Source organism: Dromiciops gliroides, chromosome 3 (genome assembly GCF_019393635.1).
Source record: "Dromiciops gliroides isolate mDroGli1 chromosome 3, mDroGli1.pri, whole genome shotgun sequence".
In the NCBI taxonomy this organism is placed as follows: domain Eukaryota; kingdom Metazoa; phylum Chordata; class Mammalia; order Microbiotheria; family Microbiotheriidae; genus Dromiciops; species Dromiciops gliroides.
This window is the reverse complement of record NC_057863.1, coordinates 69,888,904-69,911,793: the sequence shown is the minus strand read 5'-3', so window position 1 is coordinate 69,911,793 and position 22,890 is coordinate 69,888,904. Positions and strand designations below refer to the sequence as shown.

At 44.7% G+C, this 22,890-nt stretch overlaps 1 protein-coding gene across 1 annotated transcript in view; it reads right to left on the bottom strand.

Moving 5' to 3' along the window:
- TNS1 (tensin 1) overlaps positions 1-22,890 on the bottom strand; it is a 284,132-nt gene that overhangs the window by 141,594 nt on the left and 119,648 nt on the right. Inside the window, exons 5-6 of the mRNA XM_043991711.1 lie at positions 4,956-4,997; positions 3,747-3,797 (exon numbers count right to left, since the gene is read on the bottom strand). Coding sequence (XP_043847646.1) covers positions 3,747-3,797; positions 4,956-4,997 — 93 coding nt within the window. The remainder of the gene's footprint in view (positions 1-3,746; positions 3,798-4,955; positions 4,998-22,890) is intronic.

The following is a 22,890-nucleotide window of genomic DNA, read 5'->3' as shown; positions in this document are numbered from 1 at the left end:
CATTGCACTTCAAAAGTAACTACTCAGGGCAGCTAGGTGGTGCAGTGGATGGAGCACCAGCCCTGGAGTCAGGAGGACCTGAGTTCAAATCTGGCCTCAGACACTTAACACTTACTAGCAGTGTGACCCTGAGCAAGTCACTTAACCCCAATTGCCTCACTAAAAAAAAAAAAAAAAAAAAAACGGAACTACTCACTTTCTTCCATTGAATAATCCTTTGGGGATTTAGGTTCATAACATCCCTGGATTAAGAGATTGAAGGATTCTAAAAGATCATCTTGTCACTTTACAGATGGAGGAAACTGAGGCCCAGAGAGATGAAATTACTTGCCCAGGGTCACATGGTTAGGAAACAGCAGTCAAAATTCTGAGCCTGGTCCTCTGACCACAGGCCAAGGATTTTTTCCACTCAACAACACCACCCCTTATCCATGAGTACCTTTCTTGCCTTTCCCAACAGCAGCATGGTGATAAAAGTGAGGAAACTACAGAGAACATGACAAGCCAATGACAAATCTGGGAATGAAATCAGGAATCCCAGATGAGGAAAATGGAATAATTGGAAAGGAAAGGTAACATCCTGCAAAGAGAACTGGCCCTGGAGTCAGAGGACATGGGTTCAAACCCCACCTCCAACTCTACCTGAACGCCCATGACCTTGGGCAAAGTTATTTAAACTCCTTGGACCTCAGTTTCCTTATCTGTAAAGTGGGGGAAGCAGAAATTGGGCTAGACGAGGTCCCTTCTGGCTCCAGAACTATGATTCCGTTAATCATCAGAGGAGTCCTCTCCAGACAGTGAGCCACCCAGAATGGCCCAAGCAAAACGAGGGTTCAGAAAGTGATATCCGAGGCTCCCAAACCAGGTCATTGAAGGAGGCTTAAGGAATTAAGGATTCTGCAATCCAGTCCCTATTGCTGTGTTTCAATGACAGAGCAGTGGCTTCCCCTCCCTCTCCCAACATTCACCCCCCACCTCAGACCACGCCTTTTCCTCAATCCTTCCTCTCCACTAACTTGGATTTTTCCAAAACAAACTGCGACACAGCATAGCATCCGCGAAATCCACTCCACACTGACTCTGTTGGAGTAGGGCAATTTTCTGGCCTCTGTGTTTCCGAGGATGTCATCCAGAGACAAGAATATGACCCAAGTGACATGCTTGGTCTTGGTGAGGAGGCAAGGCTGAAGCTCAAACCATATCCTTCTCCTTGGTAAGAGAAGACTCTCGTCCCCCAAAAGGACCAGAGGCATCCAAGAGACAGGGGACAAACAAGATAACCTGGCTAACCTTAGGAGGAAAGGCTACAATTTTATTTATTTATTTATTTATTTTGGTGAGGCAATTGGGGTTAAGTGACTTGCCCAGGGTCACACAGCTAGTAAGTATTAAGTGTCTGAGGCCGCATTTGAACTCAGATCCTCCTGACTCCAGGGCCAGTGCTCTATCCACTGCGCCACCTAGCTGTCCCGAAAGGCTATAATTTTAAAGCCATGCAACCCACAAGTGTGCAACTGGAAGAGCCAGAGAACCTATTAGAATCCCAACACTATCGTTTGCTATTAATTTCTTAGTTAATTTCTCCTATCTAATTTCACTTAATTTCTTTTGGTCTTAGCGTCCTCATCTGGACAGTGTTCACAAATCATGGATCATAGGTATGGTGCTGGAAGGGGCCTCAGAGTTAAACAGAGATGACCTCAAAGAACCTTTTCCTCTCTAAACAATATACCACTGCTTGCTTATCTTACCCCTTCAGGGATTCTCTTGGCTAAAAGATAATCTTGTCCTTCCCCCCCACACACACCCCCGACTTTGGGCAAGATGCCCTTCTCCCCCTTCTTCAGCCAAGTTCTGATTTCCAAAAAAATCTCCAAAGAAGGATGCAACATAACCTCCTTCCAATTCCTCTAACTAGGTCACTCATTTCAGGTTCACAACCCCCCTGATGTCGGAAAGTTCTTCCTGACATATAACTGCTTTTTCCCACTGCAGCTCCAACTCAGGGAACTAAGCATGACTAGGTTGAGAAACCAAAAAAAGTACAGTATGAATGGTGTTTTGTGGCTATCAGGGAAAGGTCTGGCTTACACAGATGTAAAAGTCAGACCCAAAGTGATGGAGAACAACCAATTCCCAGTAGCCACTATTGGAAGGTCCAGAGAATATATCTTCCCAGTCTAGGGGGTTGGGATACTGTTTGGATCAGTGATATTAGTACCATCTAGGACCTATCTCAAGAACCAGAGGGAGTCTCTGGTCCCCAAAACCTCCTCCCAGAACCCCCCATAAAACCATACATCCCATTCCCAATGCTACTCCCAATGGGCATCTTTGAACCCTAAGCTTAACCAGCCCCAGAAGGCAGGAGTTAGTTACCTTAGTCAGAGTCTTCCTCACCCACTTCAGCAGCATGCATCATGATACCCCAAGCCTGTCTCATAATCCAGTTTGTTTGTAATGTTTCTTCCTTCAAGGAACTGAGAACTGGTCCCCAGGGCTTCCCCAAAGCCCCACAGGGAGAAACAAAGCACGAGGCAAAACTTGAGCTGCCTCTATATCCCCAACCCCCGCCCTTAGCCCTCCTCCCAGCAAGTCAGGCAGCTGTCAGATGATAGAGCCTCGTGCCATTAACGACTCCCCCTGTGCCAACTGCCAAAACCACTCCCTGATCCTCTGGGGATGGGAGTGGGGGGGAAAAGGAGAAAGAGAGGTCACTTCAAGAGAAGGCCCACCTCCGGGGTTCTGTCCCTGGGTGTGAAGAGAAGACAGCCTCTGTCCCTCAGCAAGGCCCAAGGCAATCCCACTCTACCTATTCTCTGGGTCTGTTTTTCTTTAAGGGTTTCCAGTGCTCATTAAAGCAGATTCAGAATAACCTTAAAAAGCAATAAGCCTCCATGAGACACCTCAAACCGCTATCCCCTCCCCATATCACATAAAAGAGAGACTGCTGCCACCTTCCCCTTCCCCACAAAGAGACAGACTCCACCCCTTCCTTTGGTGACCCATCCTTATGTCTCATGACCCCCAAGAGTCAGGAAGCCCTTCTTTATCGAGACCCAAGTCCCTCCTGCTGCAGTGTCAGCCCATTTCCCCTCATCCTGTCCTCTGTGTGAGTGAAGAGGAGAGCATCATATCTAAATGGCACTCCCTAAATAACTACCACCTTATTCTAACTGCTTTTGTGTGCAAGAGGGTGTAATTCTTGAAAGAGGAATTCCTAAGAACCCTAACCCCTAACCCAATCCATACCCCTTTTCCCCCATTACAGATGGACCAATGAGTAAGACTTGCAGGTTGAGCCCTGAACACCAGGGCTCCTTTTCCCTGAAATTGGCTAGATATAGAACCTGAGGATAAACTAAAGTGTCCATGATTCCACCTCACAGGCAAACAGTCCAGTTTGTAACCAGAAGATCATAGAGGCAGAAGGATGTATCCTAAAACCTAGGATGTCTGGACAGGGACAGAGTGAGCCCCCTTTTAAATCAAACACAGCAGCTCTGCGGTTCAGAGCTGCCTTTGCCTTCCCACATTCCAGTATTCCATTCCTCCTAGGTTAAAAGTCCATTCTCGAGGGCAGCTAGGTGGCGCAGTGGATAGAGCACTGGCCCTGGAGTCAGGAGTACCTGAGTTCAAATTCTGCCTCAGACACTTAACACTTACTAGCTGTGTGACCCTGGGCAAGTCACTTAACCCCAATTGCCTCTCTTAAAATTAAAAAAAAGTCCATTCTCAAAACTTACTTCTTGCTCGAGGCTCTTGGGCGTGGTTCCCCCTCGGAAGGCTCCTTCCCCCTAAGGAAGAAGAAGGAAAAAGAAGTCAGAGAGTAGAGATGAAGGGAAATCAGGCTTTTGTTTGCTGGCCCGTGATGATCCCAGATATAACCGATGCCCTTCAGAAATCTAGCCCTTTAAGGTACCCAGAGCTGTTTCTATGAGTTATCTCATCTAGACCTCCCAACTAAACTGTGAATGAGGTGTTAGCCTCATTTTATAGATGAGGAAACTGAGGCTGAGCAAGGTTAAGCTACTTGTCCAATGTCACATCACTAGTGAATGCTCAAGTTGGGATTCAAATTCTTCGCTCCATGTCTGTTACTCATCTACCATGACAAGTAGCTCATGTCACCCCTTCCCCTGTCTCTAGTAAGCTGCCTCTCTTTACATGCTATCTCATTTGATCCTCACAGCAATCCTGTGAACTAGGTGCTACTGTTATCTTCATTTTACAGATAAGGAAACTGAGGTTAAGTGACTTGCCCAGGGTCACACAGCTAGTATGTGTTTAAGGTAGGACTCAAACTCAAGTCTTCCTGACTCCATGTCCAGTACACTAACTACCTGCTCTCTCAAAAGTCCAGACAAATGGGAGACCCTCCTGGATCTCCCTAGGAAAGGTGCCTTCTGTCACCCATTTCAGTCCCCATCCACAGCCCTTTAACATCAAGAAATGCTTCCTGCTACCACCCTCTCCTTCCTGCTGCATCAGCCAGTTTCTTTCCTTCCTTTTTTGGTGCAGCACTGAGGAGATGTCTCATTGCTAAGGATAAAATGTTTTGAAAAGACCTACTGGCTTTCTTGCCCTCTGCATATTTCATAAAGAAAGCCTTCTGATTAACCACTTGCTTGAAGCATGATGCTCCCCACAGAAGCTCCATCTCCCTTCCCTCCCCCCCCCCATCCCCTCTCTTAACCTGACTCTCTCTCCTCCTCTGCATTACTGACTCTACTTGGAACAGTCAGATACCCAACTCCAAACATCACCCTCATCACAGCTACATTCCCTCCAGTCCTCAAGAAGGAACCCGGAAAAATGTTCTGCAGGTATACTGCAACCCAAGAGCATTTCCCCACTCCCCACACACATACCCAGAAACATGCTTTTGTTCAGTGCAGTCTTGCTACCCAGAACCCCCTCCCCAGCCCCTCCCAGACAACTCTGCCATCACTCACCGTGTCTACTACATTCTTGGGTGCACTCTCAGTCTTAACGGGCTGTGGACAAGGACAGAGAGAAAAGAAGGCATGAGCTCTCCAAACAAATATTCTCCACATGTACTCTTTCCCCAGAAGCCATGTGGGGCATCATCACCACCACCACCACCATCCACAGCACTTTAAAGTCCAGGATTCCCAAAGATAAAAATGGTCAACCAGAATCTAAACTCCTCCGGCTAACTCTCTAGTCAATCAGTCAGTCAATAGACATTTATTAAATACCTACTATGTGCCAGGAACTGTGCTAAGGGCTCACGGCCCTTCAAGATCTGGCTGGGGGGGCAGCTAGGTGGTGCAGTGGATAGAGCACCAGCCCTGGATTCAGGAGGACCTGAGTTCAAATCCAGCCTCAGACCCTTGACACTTAGTAGCTGTGTGATCCTGGGCAAGTCACTTAACCCCAGTTGCCTCACCAAAAAAAAAAAAAAAAGATCTGGCTGGGGCCTGCCTCTCCAACCTTAACTCCCAATACCCTCATCTCCAGCCAGACCAGGCTGGGGCCTTGGTCATGTCTCCCTCAAGCCTTGCTCTCTCCAGCTGCAGTATGGAGACCCCTTTCCCCTCAACCCTGTCCTCTGAGCAAGAAGAGTTGATCATCAGCACAACACAATTGAAGACAGTCATTTTTTCCACTCTCCCCCTACCCAGGAGCTCAAAACAAAGGTCATGGGAGCCACTGGTCTAATGGGCTCGTCAACTCAGAACCTTCTCACTTCAAGATGGGGAAACCGAGGCCCTGTCATAAGTGTAGACTCCACGATCATGTCATAAACACTTCTGCAGTTTCCTTCTGTGATTTAGCTTAATGCTGAACACGATTGGTTGGTCTCAATAAATACTCTTTGATTGTCACTGTGTGGTAGAAAAAGCATTGGATATAAGATAAGGGCACTTCCAGCTCCCCACCACTTACAAATGGGTAATGTTAGGCAGGTCCCTTCTGCTATGAGGGGGCCTCAGTTTCCTCATTTTTAAAGTGAATAAAATGATCTCCAAGTTCCCTCCCTGAAAATGTGATCCGCTCATTTTTTTTTTTAATCCCATCTGTCATTGTACTTCTTAGTTAATGGTCCTTCCCCTAATTCCAGATGGAGAGAGTTCCTTCCTGTTTTAGGGGAGTCTAAAGAAAGAGATTTCCACCACATCCCTGGCTCATTCTATTCTAGGAAAGCAAGTTTCCAATTCCTGGCCCATCTCCCAATCCAGGTGGACACCATTGGTCAATCTCCTTGGGCCCTAGTTAACCACTCTGTATAATGAGAAGGAAAAATTTTGCCTCCCCTCTCAAGGGTTAGGGGGAAACTAATTGATCTAAAAAGTAGTTGGAACTCTTTTTAAAAAACAGGAAAATCAGAGATTTAGTATGAGGTCAGGAGAGCAACTAGCTTAGAGTGGGAGAATCTCTCCTCCTCCCCTCTCCATCAACCCTTTTCCTCCATCCCTTACTACAACCTGTTGGGGATTAAGGAGAGAGCATTTCTACCTGGAGGAAAGAACCTCAGGGCGACTCTTTCCTCCTCATTAATACTTAGGATCAGTAGCAGGGCCCTAGGTAAGCAAAGGAAGATCTGTTTGGGAATGAATCCTGGACTTGCAGGCAGAAGACATGGATTTGGATCCCAGCTTTGCCACCTCCTGGCTATGTGACCTGAGGCAAGAAACCTAACTGTGCCTCAGTTCCCTAATCCATTAAATGAGGGTGTTGGACTAGATCTTTGGGATCTATCATTCAACAACTCAGTACTCCCTTAGTTCCCTTCCATCTTTAAAATACTCTTATCCTGTGAAATATTATTGCTCCTTCTGCAAATAACCCAGACGAGTTCTGGGCCTGTCTCCTAAACGAGGGAAGAGGAGAGGAGGGGAGGGGAGGGGAGGGGAGGGGAAAACCACAGACAAAGGCTTCTCCCTGGGTCACTTCAGGCTTTCTTGAGTAGTCTCTACCCCAAGAGAGTAAGCCACCCAGGGAAGTAAGTTTTGACAATAAGCCCATGCTGAGTGAGCCCACCAGGGTTTTAAAGGGCTTGCTAGAACCTACGTTTCCTTCTAAAGCACTTTTAGGTTTAGGGCTTTCCTGACAATAGCCCTGTGAGGCAGGTGGTGGTCCTACTATTATCATTCTTTTATAGAGAGGAGGGCAGCTAGGTGGTGAAGTAGATAAAGCACTGATCCTGGAGTCAGGAAGACCTGAGTTCAAATCTGACCTCAGACACTTACTAGCTGTATGACCCTGGGCAAGTTACTTAACCCCGTTTGCCTCAGTTTCTTCATCTGTCAAATGAGCTGGAGAAGGAAATGGCAACCCGCTCCAGCCAAGAAAACCCCAAATGGTGAACCAAAAAGTCAGACACAAATGAAATGACTCAACAACATAGAAAAGAGAGGTCCAAAGAGGAGTAAGGACTTGAATAGGGTCACAATGCTATTATGTGGTACAGGGATAACCTTTTGGGAGGATTAAGTGACTTGCCCAGAGTCACACAGCTACTATCTGGATTTGAACTCAGGTCCTCCTGACTCCAGGGGGTACTGAGCAGGACCAGCACTCTATCCACTGTGCCCCTACCTAGCTGTCCATCAATGGCATCCCCTAAGAGTATTGTTCTTCCCACTAAGCAACCCTGTCTCTCAACCCTAAACAGCTACACAAATGACTCCCTACCAGGAAGTAAAAACAGAGATAAGTTTTTAGTTTTGTTTTCCAAACTCCTATTAATGCTTCATTTCCCTCCAAACACTTGTCCTCACTGCATATCTAACTTCTAGTCACTCTTTAGAACCCAGAGTTCCCCAGGCAGCCTTCTCCTGACAGCTCCAGCCCGCACTTAATGAAAGGAGTTCTCATACTTGCACTTAGAGCAGGTCCCTCTCTCATTTTAGTACTTAGAACTGTCTGATATTGCAATTTAACTCTGTGTGTGTGTGTGTGTGTGTGTGTGTGTGTGTGTGCCTAGTCTTTCCCAATTATATAGTAAGCCCCATAGAGCAGGGGTTATGACATCCCCCATAAACCCTAGGTTAGTTCTGTGCACATGGTAAGAATAGAAGAGAATTAGTAAAACCAAAAGTGAAAGCCTGAATAATCAGTCTTCACCCATCTTACTTGAGTGTTTTGAGATCCCATCTGGGTTAAAGCTATGGCACCACTAGTCTCTTAGAGCTAATCTTGTCTTCAAGAAGTCAACAAGACTTTATTAAGCACCTACTATGTGCCCAGCGCTATATTAAGCACTGGAGAATGAAGAAAAGCAAGAGACAGTCCCTGTCCCCAGGAAGCACATGGGCATGCAGATGACAATGTACAAACAAGCCAGATACAGAATAAATCAGAGATAACCAATTGGCAAAATGAAGGCACTAGAAGCAAAGGGGGTCAGGAAAGGCTTCTTACAGAAGGTGGAGTTTTGGGGCAGCTAGATGGCGCTGTGGATAAAGCACCGGCCCTGCATTCAGGAGGACCTGAGTTCAAATCCGGCCTCAGACACTTAACACTTACTAGCTATGTGACCCTGGGCAAGTCACTTAACCCCAATTGCCTCACAAAAAACAAAAACAAAACAAAAAAGAAGGTGGAGTTTTGGTTGAGACCTGAAAGAAGTGAGGGAAGTTGGGGGTCAGAGATGAGGGATAGAGTTCCAGACATGAGAGGCAGTGAGTGAAATGCCAGGAGTCAGAGATGGGGTATCTAGTCAAAGGAACCACTTGTGTACTCAGTGAGCCAAGGCAGGTGGGGGGTGTGAGGAGTGAGAAGGCTAGAAAAGTAGGAAGGGGCCAGGTGTGGAGGGCTTAAAAGGTAACCAAAGGATTTTATATTTGATGCTGGAGGTAATAGGGAGCCCTGGAGTTGACTGAATAAGGTCAGACCAGTACTTTAGTAGCTCACCCAAGTAGTTCTGTCTCCTTGTCCTGTCTTTATGGGTGGGGGGGCTCCTCACTGACCCCATCTCCACCATTCCCCATCCCTCATCCTCGGGAGTCACTCAAGATTTCCCAAAGCTTGTCACTTCTCTATGAGAGCTAGCCTCCGTATGCACCCCCAACTTTGTCCCACCCACTCAGCCCCACCCCGAGGCTGGCATGCTCCCCATCAGGGAGTCAATGTCAATATTAGAAACCACAAGACTCAGCGGGGCCACAGAAACTATGCCCTGCCTGCCAGCAATCATCTGAACACCATCCCCTCCACCACCCCCACACAAGCCCCCCCCCAGCTCCCTTTGGTGCCAACTGGATGCCAGCCACAGGTCGAGGCTTGCCAGCGTTTTGTTCAGGATGCTTTATACTCACCAAGTTGAGATGTTTTGGTGACTAAAGAAAAAAAAAAGTTTCCAAATCCACCGAACCTAAACACAGTTTTCTTACTGTGTTTGTAAACACAGCTCAGCATGCCTGCTGGGCTCTCTTCCCCTCCATTCTTTTTTCCACTACTGCCCTCACGACTTACCACCACCAAATCTCTTGGGCTTTGAGTTCTATTTCTCAGTTTCCCTCTTTGTCTATTTTTATAGCCCTGACTGACGCCAGACCCTGGGGCTCTCGACTTCTCATGGGTATTCAAGGTTGGCCCTTCATCAGGAAGGCGTGAAGTCCAGGGCGGCCCCAACCAAAATCTCTACAGACCAATCCTATCTTCACCGGAGATCTGGTAGGGGGAGGTCTCCTTAAACACTGACTGCTGGTCAGTCGATCATCCAACATTTATAAAGTACCTACTAGGTGCCGGGCACTTTTCTAGGTGCTCAGGATACAAAAACAAAAGTGAAATAGTCCCGTGCTCTCAAAGAGCTTACATTTTATCAGGAGAGAGAATGGTACCTATGTAGATACAGAATAAAATACATGGTATCTTAGGGAGGAAGTGACAGATGCAGGGAGGGGAGAAATCAAGAGAGGCTTCATGTAGAAGGGGTACTTGAACAGACTCTTGAAAGAGAGAAGGAAGGCTAGTCAAGGCAAAACCATGGTAGTGGGAGAGGGAGGGCCATGGGTAAGGAGCACCACCAAGGTCAATCTGCTTAAGGAGAGAACAGGATTTCCAATCCCTCCCTCTTTTCCCCTTAACTTCTCAGTAATCTTTGTACCTCGTAGTCTTTCAATCACCTGCAAGACTGTCTATCCTGTCTCCCTATGATCTAGGAACACCTACAGATTTCTGTACCCACATCTGGGGGTGGGGGTGGGGGTAAAAAATACCCAATTATGGGTCTGCATGCTGTTTCATCCCTTCAAAAACCCAGTAGGAGAGATGAAAAGGACCTTAGAAAATGTTTAATTTTTGACATCCTCTTTTTACAGATGAAGGAACCGAGTCAGAGAGATTAAAAAGGACTTTTGCCCAGCATCAAACAGCTAGCTAATGGTTATGTACTGAATTAGAACTCAGCTCTCCTGACACCCACTCTCATGCACTTTCTACTGCCCTACAGCTGCCTCCCATCCAGGCCAGGCCGGGCCAGGCTCTGGCTTGGCTGCAGATTATATTATCTGGTTGTTTACTTCCTTCCCCCTTCCCCCGTTGCTTAAAACCATGTGAAAGAAGCCCGAGCCAAAGCAGTGACCTTGACCACCTCACTGCCTCCCACCCCCAGCCACACTGCCCTGTGCTGGGGGCAGGAGACATTCCCCACTCCTAAGGTCAAAGTCTCGGCCTCTTGGGACCATGCTACTTTCTTTCCCAAGCTAAGTGGAGCTGAGTCATCGGTTCTTGCAGATAACTTCTTCCTGATCCGTCTCAACTACACAAGGGGACTTCTTGTGGCATCCCACCTTCCAAAGAGTCCTCCCAGCGTCTGCTCTAAATCCCTTTCTCCCCTTCTCACCTCAGTGGGGGCAGTCCCCTTCCTCTTTGGAACAGTCTTTCTGAATACTAAAGACTATATTTCAGTGCCACTTGTCAAGCCCACTTCGGTCTTGCAACAAGTACCATGAGGAGAGCAGAGAAGATGGAGATTAGACATAAGGAGGGATTTCCTGAAATTGATGCCTGAGGTCCATAAGAGTGACTTTGGGGGGTGAGGGGAAGGGGCTTATGTTCTTTCCTAGAGACTTAATAGTAACTAGTTCGGGGGTTTTTTGGTTTGTTTTGGTTTTTTTTGGGGGGGGGGGTTGCAAGGCAATTGGGGCTAAGTGACTTGCCCAGGGTCACACAGCTAGTAAGTGTTAAGTATCTGAGGCTAGATTTGAACTCAGGTCCTCCTGAATCCAGGGCCGGTGCTCTATCCACTGCGCCACCTAGCTGCCCCAGTAACTAGTTTTTAATAATGCTTTGAGGTTTGCATAACACCTTATAAATATTCTCTCACAACTGAGGAAGAAACTGAGACAGACAAAGGCTAAGTGACTGAGATTGAATTTGAACTCGGGTCTTCCCGAATGCAGGTACAGTGATGTTCTATATTTCCTCCCACATCTTCAGCTCTCCCACACACCCCATACCCCTTACCCCTCAATAAATAAATAAATCTCTTTGGCCTGGAAGAGGACCCATCCTCTAGACAAAGAAATGACTGAACTGGCTTACTGGAAGGCCCTCTAGTTCTCAAAATCACTACGTAGGAAAGATCTGAGTAGCCTAAGGGGAGGGTGGGCTGGGAAAAAATGCATCTGTGGGTTGATAAGTGTTTTGAACTAAGGGAGAAAGCAAAGGGCCTACAACGTGGAGGAGAGGGTGCTAGGGAATGATCCCAGAGCTTGGGGGCTACAGAATGCTCTCAGACTACTGAAGAACATTCCGTCCAGAAATTCCTCACATCCTCCTTCCCTGTTCCAAAACTGCTCCCTCCCTCCCCCCTCTCCCCTCCCCCAACAACAACTCTCCCCACAGTGCCCCCTGGGAGCACTGGAATTCAGGCCAGTACGGCCTGCCAAGAGAACCCAACCCAAGCATGTGACATCACAGGGCTGCCACGGTAATGAACTGTGAGGTCAGTGGCATCTCTAGCCAATCAGGAGGCTGACAAAGTGGGAGAAGAGCCTATAGGGTGGGATGGGGAGTAGAAGGTCATTCTTTTCTTAAGTTGTATGTTTTACAACAGTTTTCCTAACTTTACTGGTCATGTAAATGCAACTTTGGGCAAATACATTCATACCAATTAGATAAATATCGAATACGTCCTTTGTGTTTCTGGACTGTGTGGGGTACTAGAGATTTAAAAAAAGAAAAAAAAAAAACAAATTAAAACAGTCCCTCCCCTCAAGAAGCTTACATTTTACTGGGGATGGGAGAGGGAGGATCAGGGAGTGCACAGAAGTAGCGACAAGATAATTTGAAGTGGGAGAAGAACAGTAACAGCTAAGAAGGTAAAGAATGACTCCCCTTACAAGGCAGCACGTGATCTAAGCCTTGAAGAAAGGAAGATAAGGATGTTAAGGCAGAAAAAAGAAGTACATTCAAGGGGCAGCTAGGTGGTGCAGCAGATAAAGCACTGGCCCTGGATTCAGGCCGACCTGAGTTCAAATTCAACCTCAGACACTTGATGCTTACTAGCAGTGTGATCCTGGGCAAGTCATTTAACCCTCATTGCCCCTCAAAAAAAAAGTACATTCAAGGCTTGGGGGACTCTGAGGGCAAAGTTATAGAGATAGGAGATGGAATGCTGAGTTTGGGGAATAGCAAGTAAACCTATTACTGAAACACAGGATGCACAAAAGAAGGCAATGTGAAGTAAGTCTGGAATGGTAGGTTCAGGCAGATTGTGAAGGGCTTTAGAGATCAAATAGAGTTTGTGTTTTATCCTAGTGGCCTAGGGAGCCTTTGAATATTCTTGAGCAGGAGAGTAAGGTGGTTAGACCTGCACTCTAGACAGTTGGGTAGAGGATGCATTAGATGGGGAGAGGGGTCTGGAAGGAGTTAGCCTACCTAGGAGGTTCCTGAAATCATCCAAATGAGAGGCAATATAGGCCAGAACCAGAGTGGTGGTTATGTTAAGTGGAGGAAAGGGGTTAGAATTGAGAGCTGCTCTGTAGGTAGAACCGACAAAAGCTGACAAGTGATTGGATGTAGAGGGTTAGGGAGAGTGAAGAGTCTAGAATGACATCCACGAGATAAGCCTGGGTGACCTATGGATGACGGCAGTGCCCTCAACAGAAATAAAGACTTTTGGAGAAGTCAGTTGAAAGATGGAGAACAAAGTTTGAAAACACGAGTCACTAGTACAGGCTAGAGGAAGACTAGAGGAGATGGTCAAGAGAAACACCTGGGGAGGGGGACACGGACTAAGGGAACTAAAGGAGAAGGACAGGGAATTGGGAGGATGGTGGAAAATGAAAAACTCCCTTGCTACATATACCAGCCTGGATTATTTATTCAGGACTTGAAGAGAGGGTTGCTAGGGGTTAAGCTGAAACTCTCAATTCCATTTCCTCTCAGTCACATCTTCTCTCAGCCCCCAGTGGATGCTACCCTAGGAGGGGAAAGCCATGTTAAATCACCAGGAAATAGAGATCAGGCAAATTCAGTGATCTCCACTAAACATTCTGTTTGTTAGCTAGTGGAGTAGAAAGAGAACTGGAATTGAAATCAGAGGAACTTGCTTCTGACCACCATTAGACTCTGATCTCTTTATATCACCAGAACTTAGCACAGTGCCTGGTACACAGTAGGTGTTTAATAAATGTTTATTAACTGAATGAATGTAAAACCCAGTGCCCCTACTTGTTAACCTTGGACAACTTATTTCACCTCTATAAGCCTCAGTTTCCTCATCTAAGGTCCCTTCCAGTTCAAAATGTAAGATCCTAGGGGGCAGCTAGGTGGTGCAATGGATAAAGCACTGGTCCTGAATTCAGGAGAACCTGAGCTCAAATCCAGCCTCAGACACTTGACACTTACTAGCTGTGTAACCCTGGGCAAGTCACTTAATCCTCATTGCCCCCCCCAAAAAAAGTAAGATCCTAGGGGAACCAGCACCCAGATTCCTGCTGGAATTCTGGAGCTGTGTGCCCCAGAATGCAGAATGTGAGAGCTAGGAGGGACCTTTGTCTATTATCTAATCCAGCCCCTTATTTTTACAGATATAGAGGCTCAAGAGGCCCAAAGAGTGCTCCTGCTCGCTCAAGATCTCTCTCTCTCTCACACACACACACAGACACACACACCCCTAGACCTAAGAACAGAGTCTCCTGACTTGATATCCAGATTCTTTTCAATTCAACAAACAACTTCCCCCATTCACCTTTCACATTCACCAGCCTATGCTGGCTCCCTCTGGCAGGCTTCTGCCCACTGGCCCTTTTCCAGGCTGGGTTATTCCAGTCACTTTCATTCCATAATCCCTACTTTAAACTGTTTTTTCTCCCCATAAATCTTCTGTATTCTTCCTTTCCTCTAGGTAAGACCACTTGCCACCAAAAGATAAGCAAAGGACAGGAATAAGTAATTTGCAGAAAAATTCCAAGCAATTAACAGCCAAGTGAAAGAAAGAATGCTTCAAATTGCTAATAATAAGAAAAATGGAAATCAGTGGAAAATTAAGAGATGACAAAAGACAGGAATGGCAATGCATTGTAGAAAGACAAGGGTGGGGGCAGCTAGGTGGCGCAGTGGATAAAGCATCGGCCCTGGATTCAGGAGGACCTGAGTTCAAATCCAGCTTCAGACACTTGACACTTACTACCTGTGTGATCTTGGGAAAGTCACTTAAACCTCATTGCCCCACCCAAAAAAAAAAAAAGAAAGAAAGAAAGACAAGGGTATTAATGCATTGTTGGTGGAGTTGTGAACTGGTACAATAGTTTGGAAAGTGACATTAGAATTCAAAATTACAAAAATAAAGGGATTTAAATGTCTGTACCCTTTGACCCAAAGATTCCACAGCTGCTGCACATATACCCCAAGGAGGGGGCCAGGGGAGGGGGGGGTCATTGGAAAAAAAAAATAGAAAGCTCCATATTCATCAAAATATTTATAGTTTCTTTTCTTGTTGTAGCAAAGAATTGTAAACAATGTCGTTGCCCATTAATTAGGGAGTGCCTAAACAAACTGTGGCACACCACCATAATGGAATATTATCCCACTGTAAAAGATGATGAACATGATGTAATTCAGAGAAGTATGGAAAGACTTATATAAATGATGCAGAGCAAAGTAAGAAGAGCCAGGAAAATAATATGCACACAACATAATAAAAATACTACAATGATTTAAGTAAAAAGAATGACAACCACAAAGCAACAGAAAGTAGAAACTACAAAAGTATAAAGACCAAGCTTGGCCCCTAAGAACAGACATGAGAAGGGTCTGTGGGTTTAGAACATCGCCTATGTCAGGGTTTGTTTTTTGTTTTTTTTTCTGATGTCTTAATGAATCTTGGTGTTGTTTTTTTCTTTTCTTTAACAAAAAATTCTTTGTTATTAAAAGTGGCTTGAGAGAGAGAGAGGAGTGGAGAAAGGAAGGGATACAGGGGAGAAAGGTCAGCAATATAAAAAACAAAGACATCAATATACCTATTTTTATAAATACTCTTGCATTGGGACTTTGTATTTTTATCGCTGCCACCCTCGCCTAGGAGTCTTGTAACTGGCCTCTTCCAGTCACTTCACCTTCTGATACATCCTACCTACCAACACCAAGTAGATTTTTTTTTAAGATAGTTTCCTTATCTTGTTCAGGCTGGGAGTGCAGTGGCCATTTCCAAGCCCAGTTCCACTGATAATCAGTACAAGAGCTTTGACCTCCTCCATTTTCCCAATGTGAGCTGGTCTGCACCTCCTGCTATCCACCCCACTCCCTTCCTAGGAGTTCACCATATTGGTGATAGTATTAGTGCAGATGCCAGATTTGCTTGGGTGACCAACTCCCAATTCCCCAGCTCAGAAGATCTTTCACCTTCAGCCTTCCTTTCCTGGTGGCATAGATCACAAGCATGTGCCACCAATATCAAACTAGCTACTTCTTAAAAACAACTTTCCTAAAGTGCTTTCATCATGTCATGCCCTTACTCAAGAATCTGTGATGGCTTCCTATTAGCTAATTTATCAAGTCCCTAATCCTGCCAATAGCATTGGAAGACTGGTGTGTGCAGGGCAGAGATAACACTTCCCAATATGCAGCGGGGGGGGGGGGGGGGGGGGGGCAAATGCCGCCAGGATATCTGAGGGCATAGATAATAATAGGACAGGGGGAAATGAAAGCACTTTGAGGGAAGGGACTGATTCACTTCTGCCTTGTATCCCGTGCCTAGAAGAGTGCCTTGCACAGAGAAGGCACTAAACTGTGGAACTGAATTGAATTGGTATATGTTGGATGAGACTGGATTGAACTGAACTGAGCTGAGCTGAGTTGAACTGAATTGAATTGAATTGAATTGAATTGAATTGAATTGGTGTATCTTGGATTGAACCAGCCTATTCCTGGCAATGAGGAAAAAGAGTGGTCAAAGTGAATGTAATGAGCGTAAAAAGACAGACTAAGGGTGGGAGCTGTCCGCGGGCTTTGCTCTTGTGTTCCTCAGGGTGTTGACCCTCTGTGTTCAAGCGTGTCTGCAGGTATCTTCCGTGTCAGCATGGAATACATCCACACACCAGTGTGCACCAGAACAGGAGTAAACAACGATGACAAACAAATAGTTAACAAAGCTGCAGTCCCGTCTGGCTGCCTATCAGAGTGGTACGAGCTGAGCTCATTACCAATGCCCCAATCTCAGAGAAGAATGCATGACATGGGCACTGAGCACCAGGCACATAACAAATATGCCATCCCCTTTAACATTATCGGGCTCCCTTTAAAAACTGAGGCAGAGTGGGGCAGCTAGATGGCACAGTGAATAAAGCACTGGCCCTGGATTCAGGAGGACCTGAGTTCAAATCCACCCTCAGACACTTGACACTTACTAGCTGTGTGACCCTGGGCAAGTCACTTAACCCTCATTTCCCAGCAAAAACAAAACAAAACAACAACAACAACAAAACAAAAAAAAAACCTGAGGCAGAAGTCCTTATCCCTTCAGCTGTGCATTGAAAAGGGGGAAGGTAATATGCATTTACATAGCACTTACTAGGTGCCAGGCACTGTACTATGCGCTTTACAAACATCTCATTGGATCCTCACAACAACCCTGGGTGCTATTATGATCCCCATTTTACAGCTGAGGAAACTGAGACAAAGATATTAAGTGATTTGGTCACACAGCTCACAAGTGTCTGAAGCTGGATTTGAGTTGAAGTCTTCCTGACTTCTCTTTCCTCCACCTCAGCATTCCATGGTTTCCCAGCCGATTTACATTCCTTACACCAGACACTGCTGGCTTTCAGGGTTGCTATCTAAGCAAACTGATTTCCCAACTACTCGATAATGTAACCTTTGTTCCATCCATCCACACTGTCCCCTCCACCACCCCAAGCATGCACCTTCTCAGAGGCAAAGGGACAGAGGCATTGGACGGGGTGCTGGATTTAGAATTGAGAAGACGGGTTCCAAGCCTACTTTAGTCAGTAACGAGCTGACTCTGGACGAGTCCCTTGACTGTTCTGAATTTCAATTTCCTCATCTATAAAATGGGAGATAATAAAAGCACTCACTTCCCAGGGTTGTTGTGAGGGTCAAATAAGAGAATATACATGGAGTTCTTGGTAAATTTTAAAGTACAATTTAGATGCTTCTCATCGTTAACGTTCTTGCTGTTTCTACATCGAGTGCCCTTTCTCCTGGAGCTCCCCTCACCTCAAGTGTCTCCTCTCCTTCCACTCCTTCTAGAAACTCTATTCATTCACTGTCATCTCTCCAACTTGATCAGGCCCAAACAGATCTCTCCCACTGTAACTCTAGCACTGCAGGACCATGGATAATTGCTTAAACTCTCAGCCTAATTGTTTCATTTGAAAAATGGGGGTAAAAAATACTTGCACTCCCTAGTTCAAAAAATTGTTGGGAGGAAAGCAAAACTCAGTTATTATTAGATAAACATAAGCTATTATTTTTGTATCCTGAAATATTTTCCCTATTTTTTTTTTGTGGGGCAATGAGGGTTAAATTAAATGACTCGCCCAGGGTCACACAGCTAGTAAATGTCAAATGTCTGAGGCCAGTTTTGAACTCAGGTCCTCCTGAATCCAGGGCCAGCATTTTATCCACCTCGCCACCTAGCTGCCCCCTTCCCTAGCTTTTTTTTTTTTTTTAACATGCTCTGGTTTAACCCCTCTCATCTTCTCCTAACACTCTGATTATCATCTTTATGCAAGTGACCCCCAAATCTACATTTGCAGCCTCAGTGTCTCCCCTGAGCTCCTGTTCCATGACTCTAAATGCCTTCTCCCCTCCCACCAGAAATTCAATATGTACAAAACTTAATTCATTCCCTTCCCACCTAAACTTGACCTTTCTCCCAACTTCCCATTTTTTTGGAGGACACTTACCTCCCAATCACCCAGATTTACTACCTTGGAATCATCATTGCCTCTTCTTTTCCTTCATCCTTTGTATCTAGTAAGTTTATATATCTTATTGATTTTATTTTTTAATGATCACTCGCATCTTTTTCCCTCCGCTCTAACACTGCTGCCATCCCAGCTCAGGTGTTCATCACTTCTCACCTGGTTTAGTATAATAGCCTCCTAATTGGTCACCCTGCCTCCAGCCTCTCCCTTCTCTAATCCAACCTTCATACAACAATCAAAATAATCTTCCTAAGGTACTAGAGTCTGATTACATCATTCTCTTAATCAAAAATCTACAGTGACTTCCCACTTCCTATAGCACAAAACACAAGTCTGGCATTTCAAGCTCTCCACAATCTGGTTGGGGTCCTTTTTTACTCTGCTTCCATTTGGATTCACTACATTATAACCAAACTGGACTGCTCAGTATTTCTGAAGTAAACTTATCTTCTATTCACCTATCTTTGTGCATCTGTGGAAATTGTTCTATCAACATCTCTACTGTTTGAAATTCTTTTCTCTTCAAAGACTAGCTTAGGTCTTACCTCCTCTGTGAAGCTTTCCATGATATATCCAACTGAAAAAAAAAAAAGTCTTCCTCTTCTAACTTTCTTATGCCACTCTGTATAGATATCTTGTCTGTCTCCATTACTCTCAACCTTCTATTTTATTTGCTTGGGTTTATACAGGGCTATATCTCCTTACCATCCCTCCACCTCCATTAAATTATAAGCTCTTTAAGGTCACAAATTGTGTTCTTTCTCATTTATTCCCAATGCCTAGTACTGTGCCTTTCACTTGAAAAATGTAGGTTCCTTGAAGGCAGAGACCACTTTTGTACTTTATCCCCAGCACCCAGTAGGTGTTTAATATACACTTACTCATTGGTTCATTTACAATGTATTTCCTTAAAAAAATGACACCAATAACTACACTCTTCAAAAAGCTATTATTATATTTTTAATGTTATTGTACATATATAACCTATATCAGATTACTTGCTGTCTTGGGGAGGAGGGAAGAAGGGAGGGGAGGGATGGGAGGGAGTGGAGGGAGGGAGAAAAATTTGAAACTAGAAACATTATAAAAACAAATGTTGAAAACTATCTCTACATGTAACTGGAAAATAGTAAAATACTTTTATATTTTTTAAAAAAGCCATTATTACATCTGTGTGGTTACTGTAAACCTCTTGTGGCTCTAGCACCCACTACCTCATATTTGGAAAAAGTTATTCCCACCTCTAGTCAATCAGTCATTAAATACTTATTGAAAACCTACTCTGTGTCAACCACTGTACTGAGCACCAATACAGACTGTAATTTCTCCATGTTCTAATAAACTGTTTTTCTGAGTTGCTATGGCTGAAAAAAAATCACCACTTGGTTGGCCAAGCCTGTCAAAATGAACATCTCCAAGCTGAGTGAGGCCAGTCCTTGAATGACATTCAGGGTTAACACAAGAGACTTTTAATAAATGATCTGTACTGTTCTATAAGAAATGATGAGCAGGCAAATTTCAGAAAAAAAAAACCAGAAAGACTTAAGTGGATTGATGCTGAGTGAGGTGAACAGAACCAGGAGAACATTGTACACAGTAACAGAAACATTGTATGATGATCAACTGTGATAGACTTAGCTCAGCAAGACAATTCCAAAGGATTCATGATGGAAAATGCTCTCCACATCCAGAAAAAAGAACTGTGGAATCTGAATACAGATTGAACCATGCTGTTTCTATTTTGTATTTTTTTCTTTTTTGAGGTTTTTCCCTTTTGTTCTGATTGGTCTTTTAAAACATGACTAATGCAGAAATATGTTTCATGTGATTGTACATATATAACCTATATCAGATTGCATTCTGTCTTGGAGAGGGGGGAGGGAACAGAAGGAGGGAGAAAAATTTGGAACTCAAAATCTTATAAAATCAAATGTTGAAAACTATCTTTAGATAATAATAAAATACTTATGATTTTAAAAATAAACAATTTTAAACATAAACAATTTGTTCCTGGGTCCAATATTTGAAGCCCTCCCAGCTTGGTAGACCCTATGGGAGCTTAGTGACCACCATAACACAGTGAGGTGTCAGAGGAGGACTTTAGTGGAGTACAGTGAATATGATGTTACCAGAACTGAGTGAAGCAGGTAGGGTTCTTCCTACCTGTAGTCTGCATACTCTATGCATATTAATAAAGTCTAACTTTGCATTAAGGCATTTTATGACAGCATTTCTTAAATTGGGCTTATGTCCATGAATTGTCAAAACAGGCTTTCTGTATCTTTTACTTGAGTAATTTTTTTTTTGGTCTAAACTGAAGACATAACATTTATCCCTATTAAATTTCACCTTGTTAATTTTAGCCTATCATTCAAGCCTGTCTAGATCAGTTTTAGTCTTGATTCCACCCCTACCAATTTTATGATCAGCAGATTCAATAGGCATGTCTTCTAATAATTCATTCATAAAGTATATATTAAATGCCTATTGTGGTCAAGGCACTATGTTGGGTGTGGAGAGGGAGGAGTCGATACAAAGATGAATGTGGCACTATCCCAGCTTTCAAAAACCTCATAATCAAGTAAAGATGATGAGACAAAAATGCAAATAACCATAAGACAAGGGTTATGAGAGCAGAGAGAAGGACAAAAATGGGAAGAGATCAGAAAGCATTCTGAAGGAAGTAGCATTCCAGCTGGGTCTTCATGCACCAGTATGAATAAAAAAGGTAGAGTTTGAACTAATGGGTAATACGAGGAGAGGACACAAAAGCATCAAAGTGAAGAAGGCCAGAACTTTGGGGACAAGAAAGTTGTCCAGTTTGGCTGAAGTACAGGATGTACAGGGAAAAAGTAGAAAATAATCCAGGAAGAGTAGGCTTAGTGGCAGATCATGGAGGGCCTTGAATTGCTATTCAGGCTGTTTGGCATTTATTCTTTTTTTTTTTTTTGGTGAGGCAATTGGGGTTAAGTGACTTGCCCAAGGTCACACAGCTAGTAAGTGTCAAGTGACTGAGGCTGGATTTGAATTCAGGTCCTCCTGAATCCAGGGCCGGTGCTCTATCCACTGTGCCACCTAGCTGCCCCCAGCCTTTATTCTTTATGCTTTCATTTCCATGGTGAACCATAGAAGATTTCTGAATGGAGCAATGATAGGACAAGGGATTTTTTTTTTAAGGAGATTACTCAAGCAGTATTGCATAGGATGAGTTGAGACCAGTTGGGAAAGTCTTGTCATGGTTCAGACAAGAGAAAATCAGATCTAACCTAGAGTGGTTACAGTAGCTATGGAGGTAATGGATAGAAGAGACATTACAGAAATAAGAATCAAGAGGACTGGGTGACTAATTGGACATCACAGGCTGTTACTAGATGACCTATATGCAAGATTCCTTCCAGCTCTAATAATCCATGAGTCAACAAGCTTGCTGCCCTGTGTATCAGTCTGCTTTACTTAAAGAAGACAGTTGTTTGTCCTTCATTCTCAAAGAGGACTGTGACAGATGTCATGATTTGTGGTGTACTGGATTTATGTGAGGGAGGGCTGTGCAAAGTCACCAGCCTCACTCTCTCCTCTGGAGGCATCTGCATCCAGTGGCAAGATATATTATCAGGATGACTGGAGATGACCCCAGGTGTTTAAGGCAATTGGGGTTAATTGACTTGCCCAGGGTCACACAGCTAGTGAGTGTCTGAGGTCACATTTCAACTCAAATCATCCCAATTTCAGGACCAGTGCTCTATCCACTGCACCAACTAGCTGCCCCCAAGAAGGCAGTCACCAAAAGAGGCTGGGGGATTGACATAACCAAGAGTCAGTGAATGGTGGGGAAGAGAAGTTAAGCCACCATGGCAGAGAGGTTTCCCAAAATCTCCAGGCCATACACACAGCCGCTAATCTTGGCTATACCTATCCTTTCCAATGCCCCTAGCCCTTCTTCTTCCCATGTTCCCATGTCCAAGAACAAAAGCATAAGCACATGGGAATATACTCAGTCACATCAGGCCACAAAAAGCCAAAATGGCATCCTGGTTGATGAAAAGCAATACATGACCAGTTTTTACAAGGCCTGATTTCAGGCAGCCTGGCTTATTAGAAAGAGCACAGGGAGCCAAGAGGTCTGGGTCAGAAAAGGACTTGAGGCTCTAATCTAAACCCTTCACTTTATACATGAAGAACCTAAAGCCTATAGAGGTAAAAGACTTGTTTAACTCAGGTCACCCAGAAAGTGGTAGGACCGGGAAACAAACCCAGATTCTCATACTGCATATCCAGTCTCTGAGCCTCAGTTTCCCCCAGCTCTAACATCCTATAATATCTTATTATTCCTTTTAGGCCTGTTGCCTTACTCCCTCTGGCTCCCGGTCACATGGCCACAAACAGAATAATTGGGTTTTTCAGGCACAAGAGACAGCAGCTCCTAGAGCAGAGATTCCTATCTCCCGGTCAGAAGCTGGAAGCTGTGCAGGAGAGGCCTGGTAGCCAGATGACCGTGGTCACCAGCCTCTCTGGACTTGAC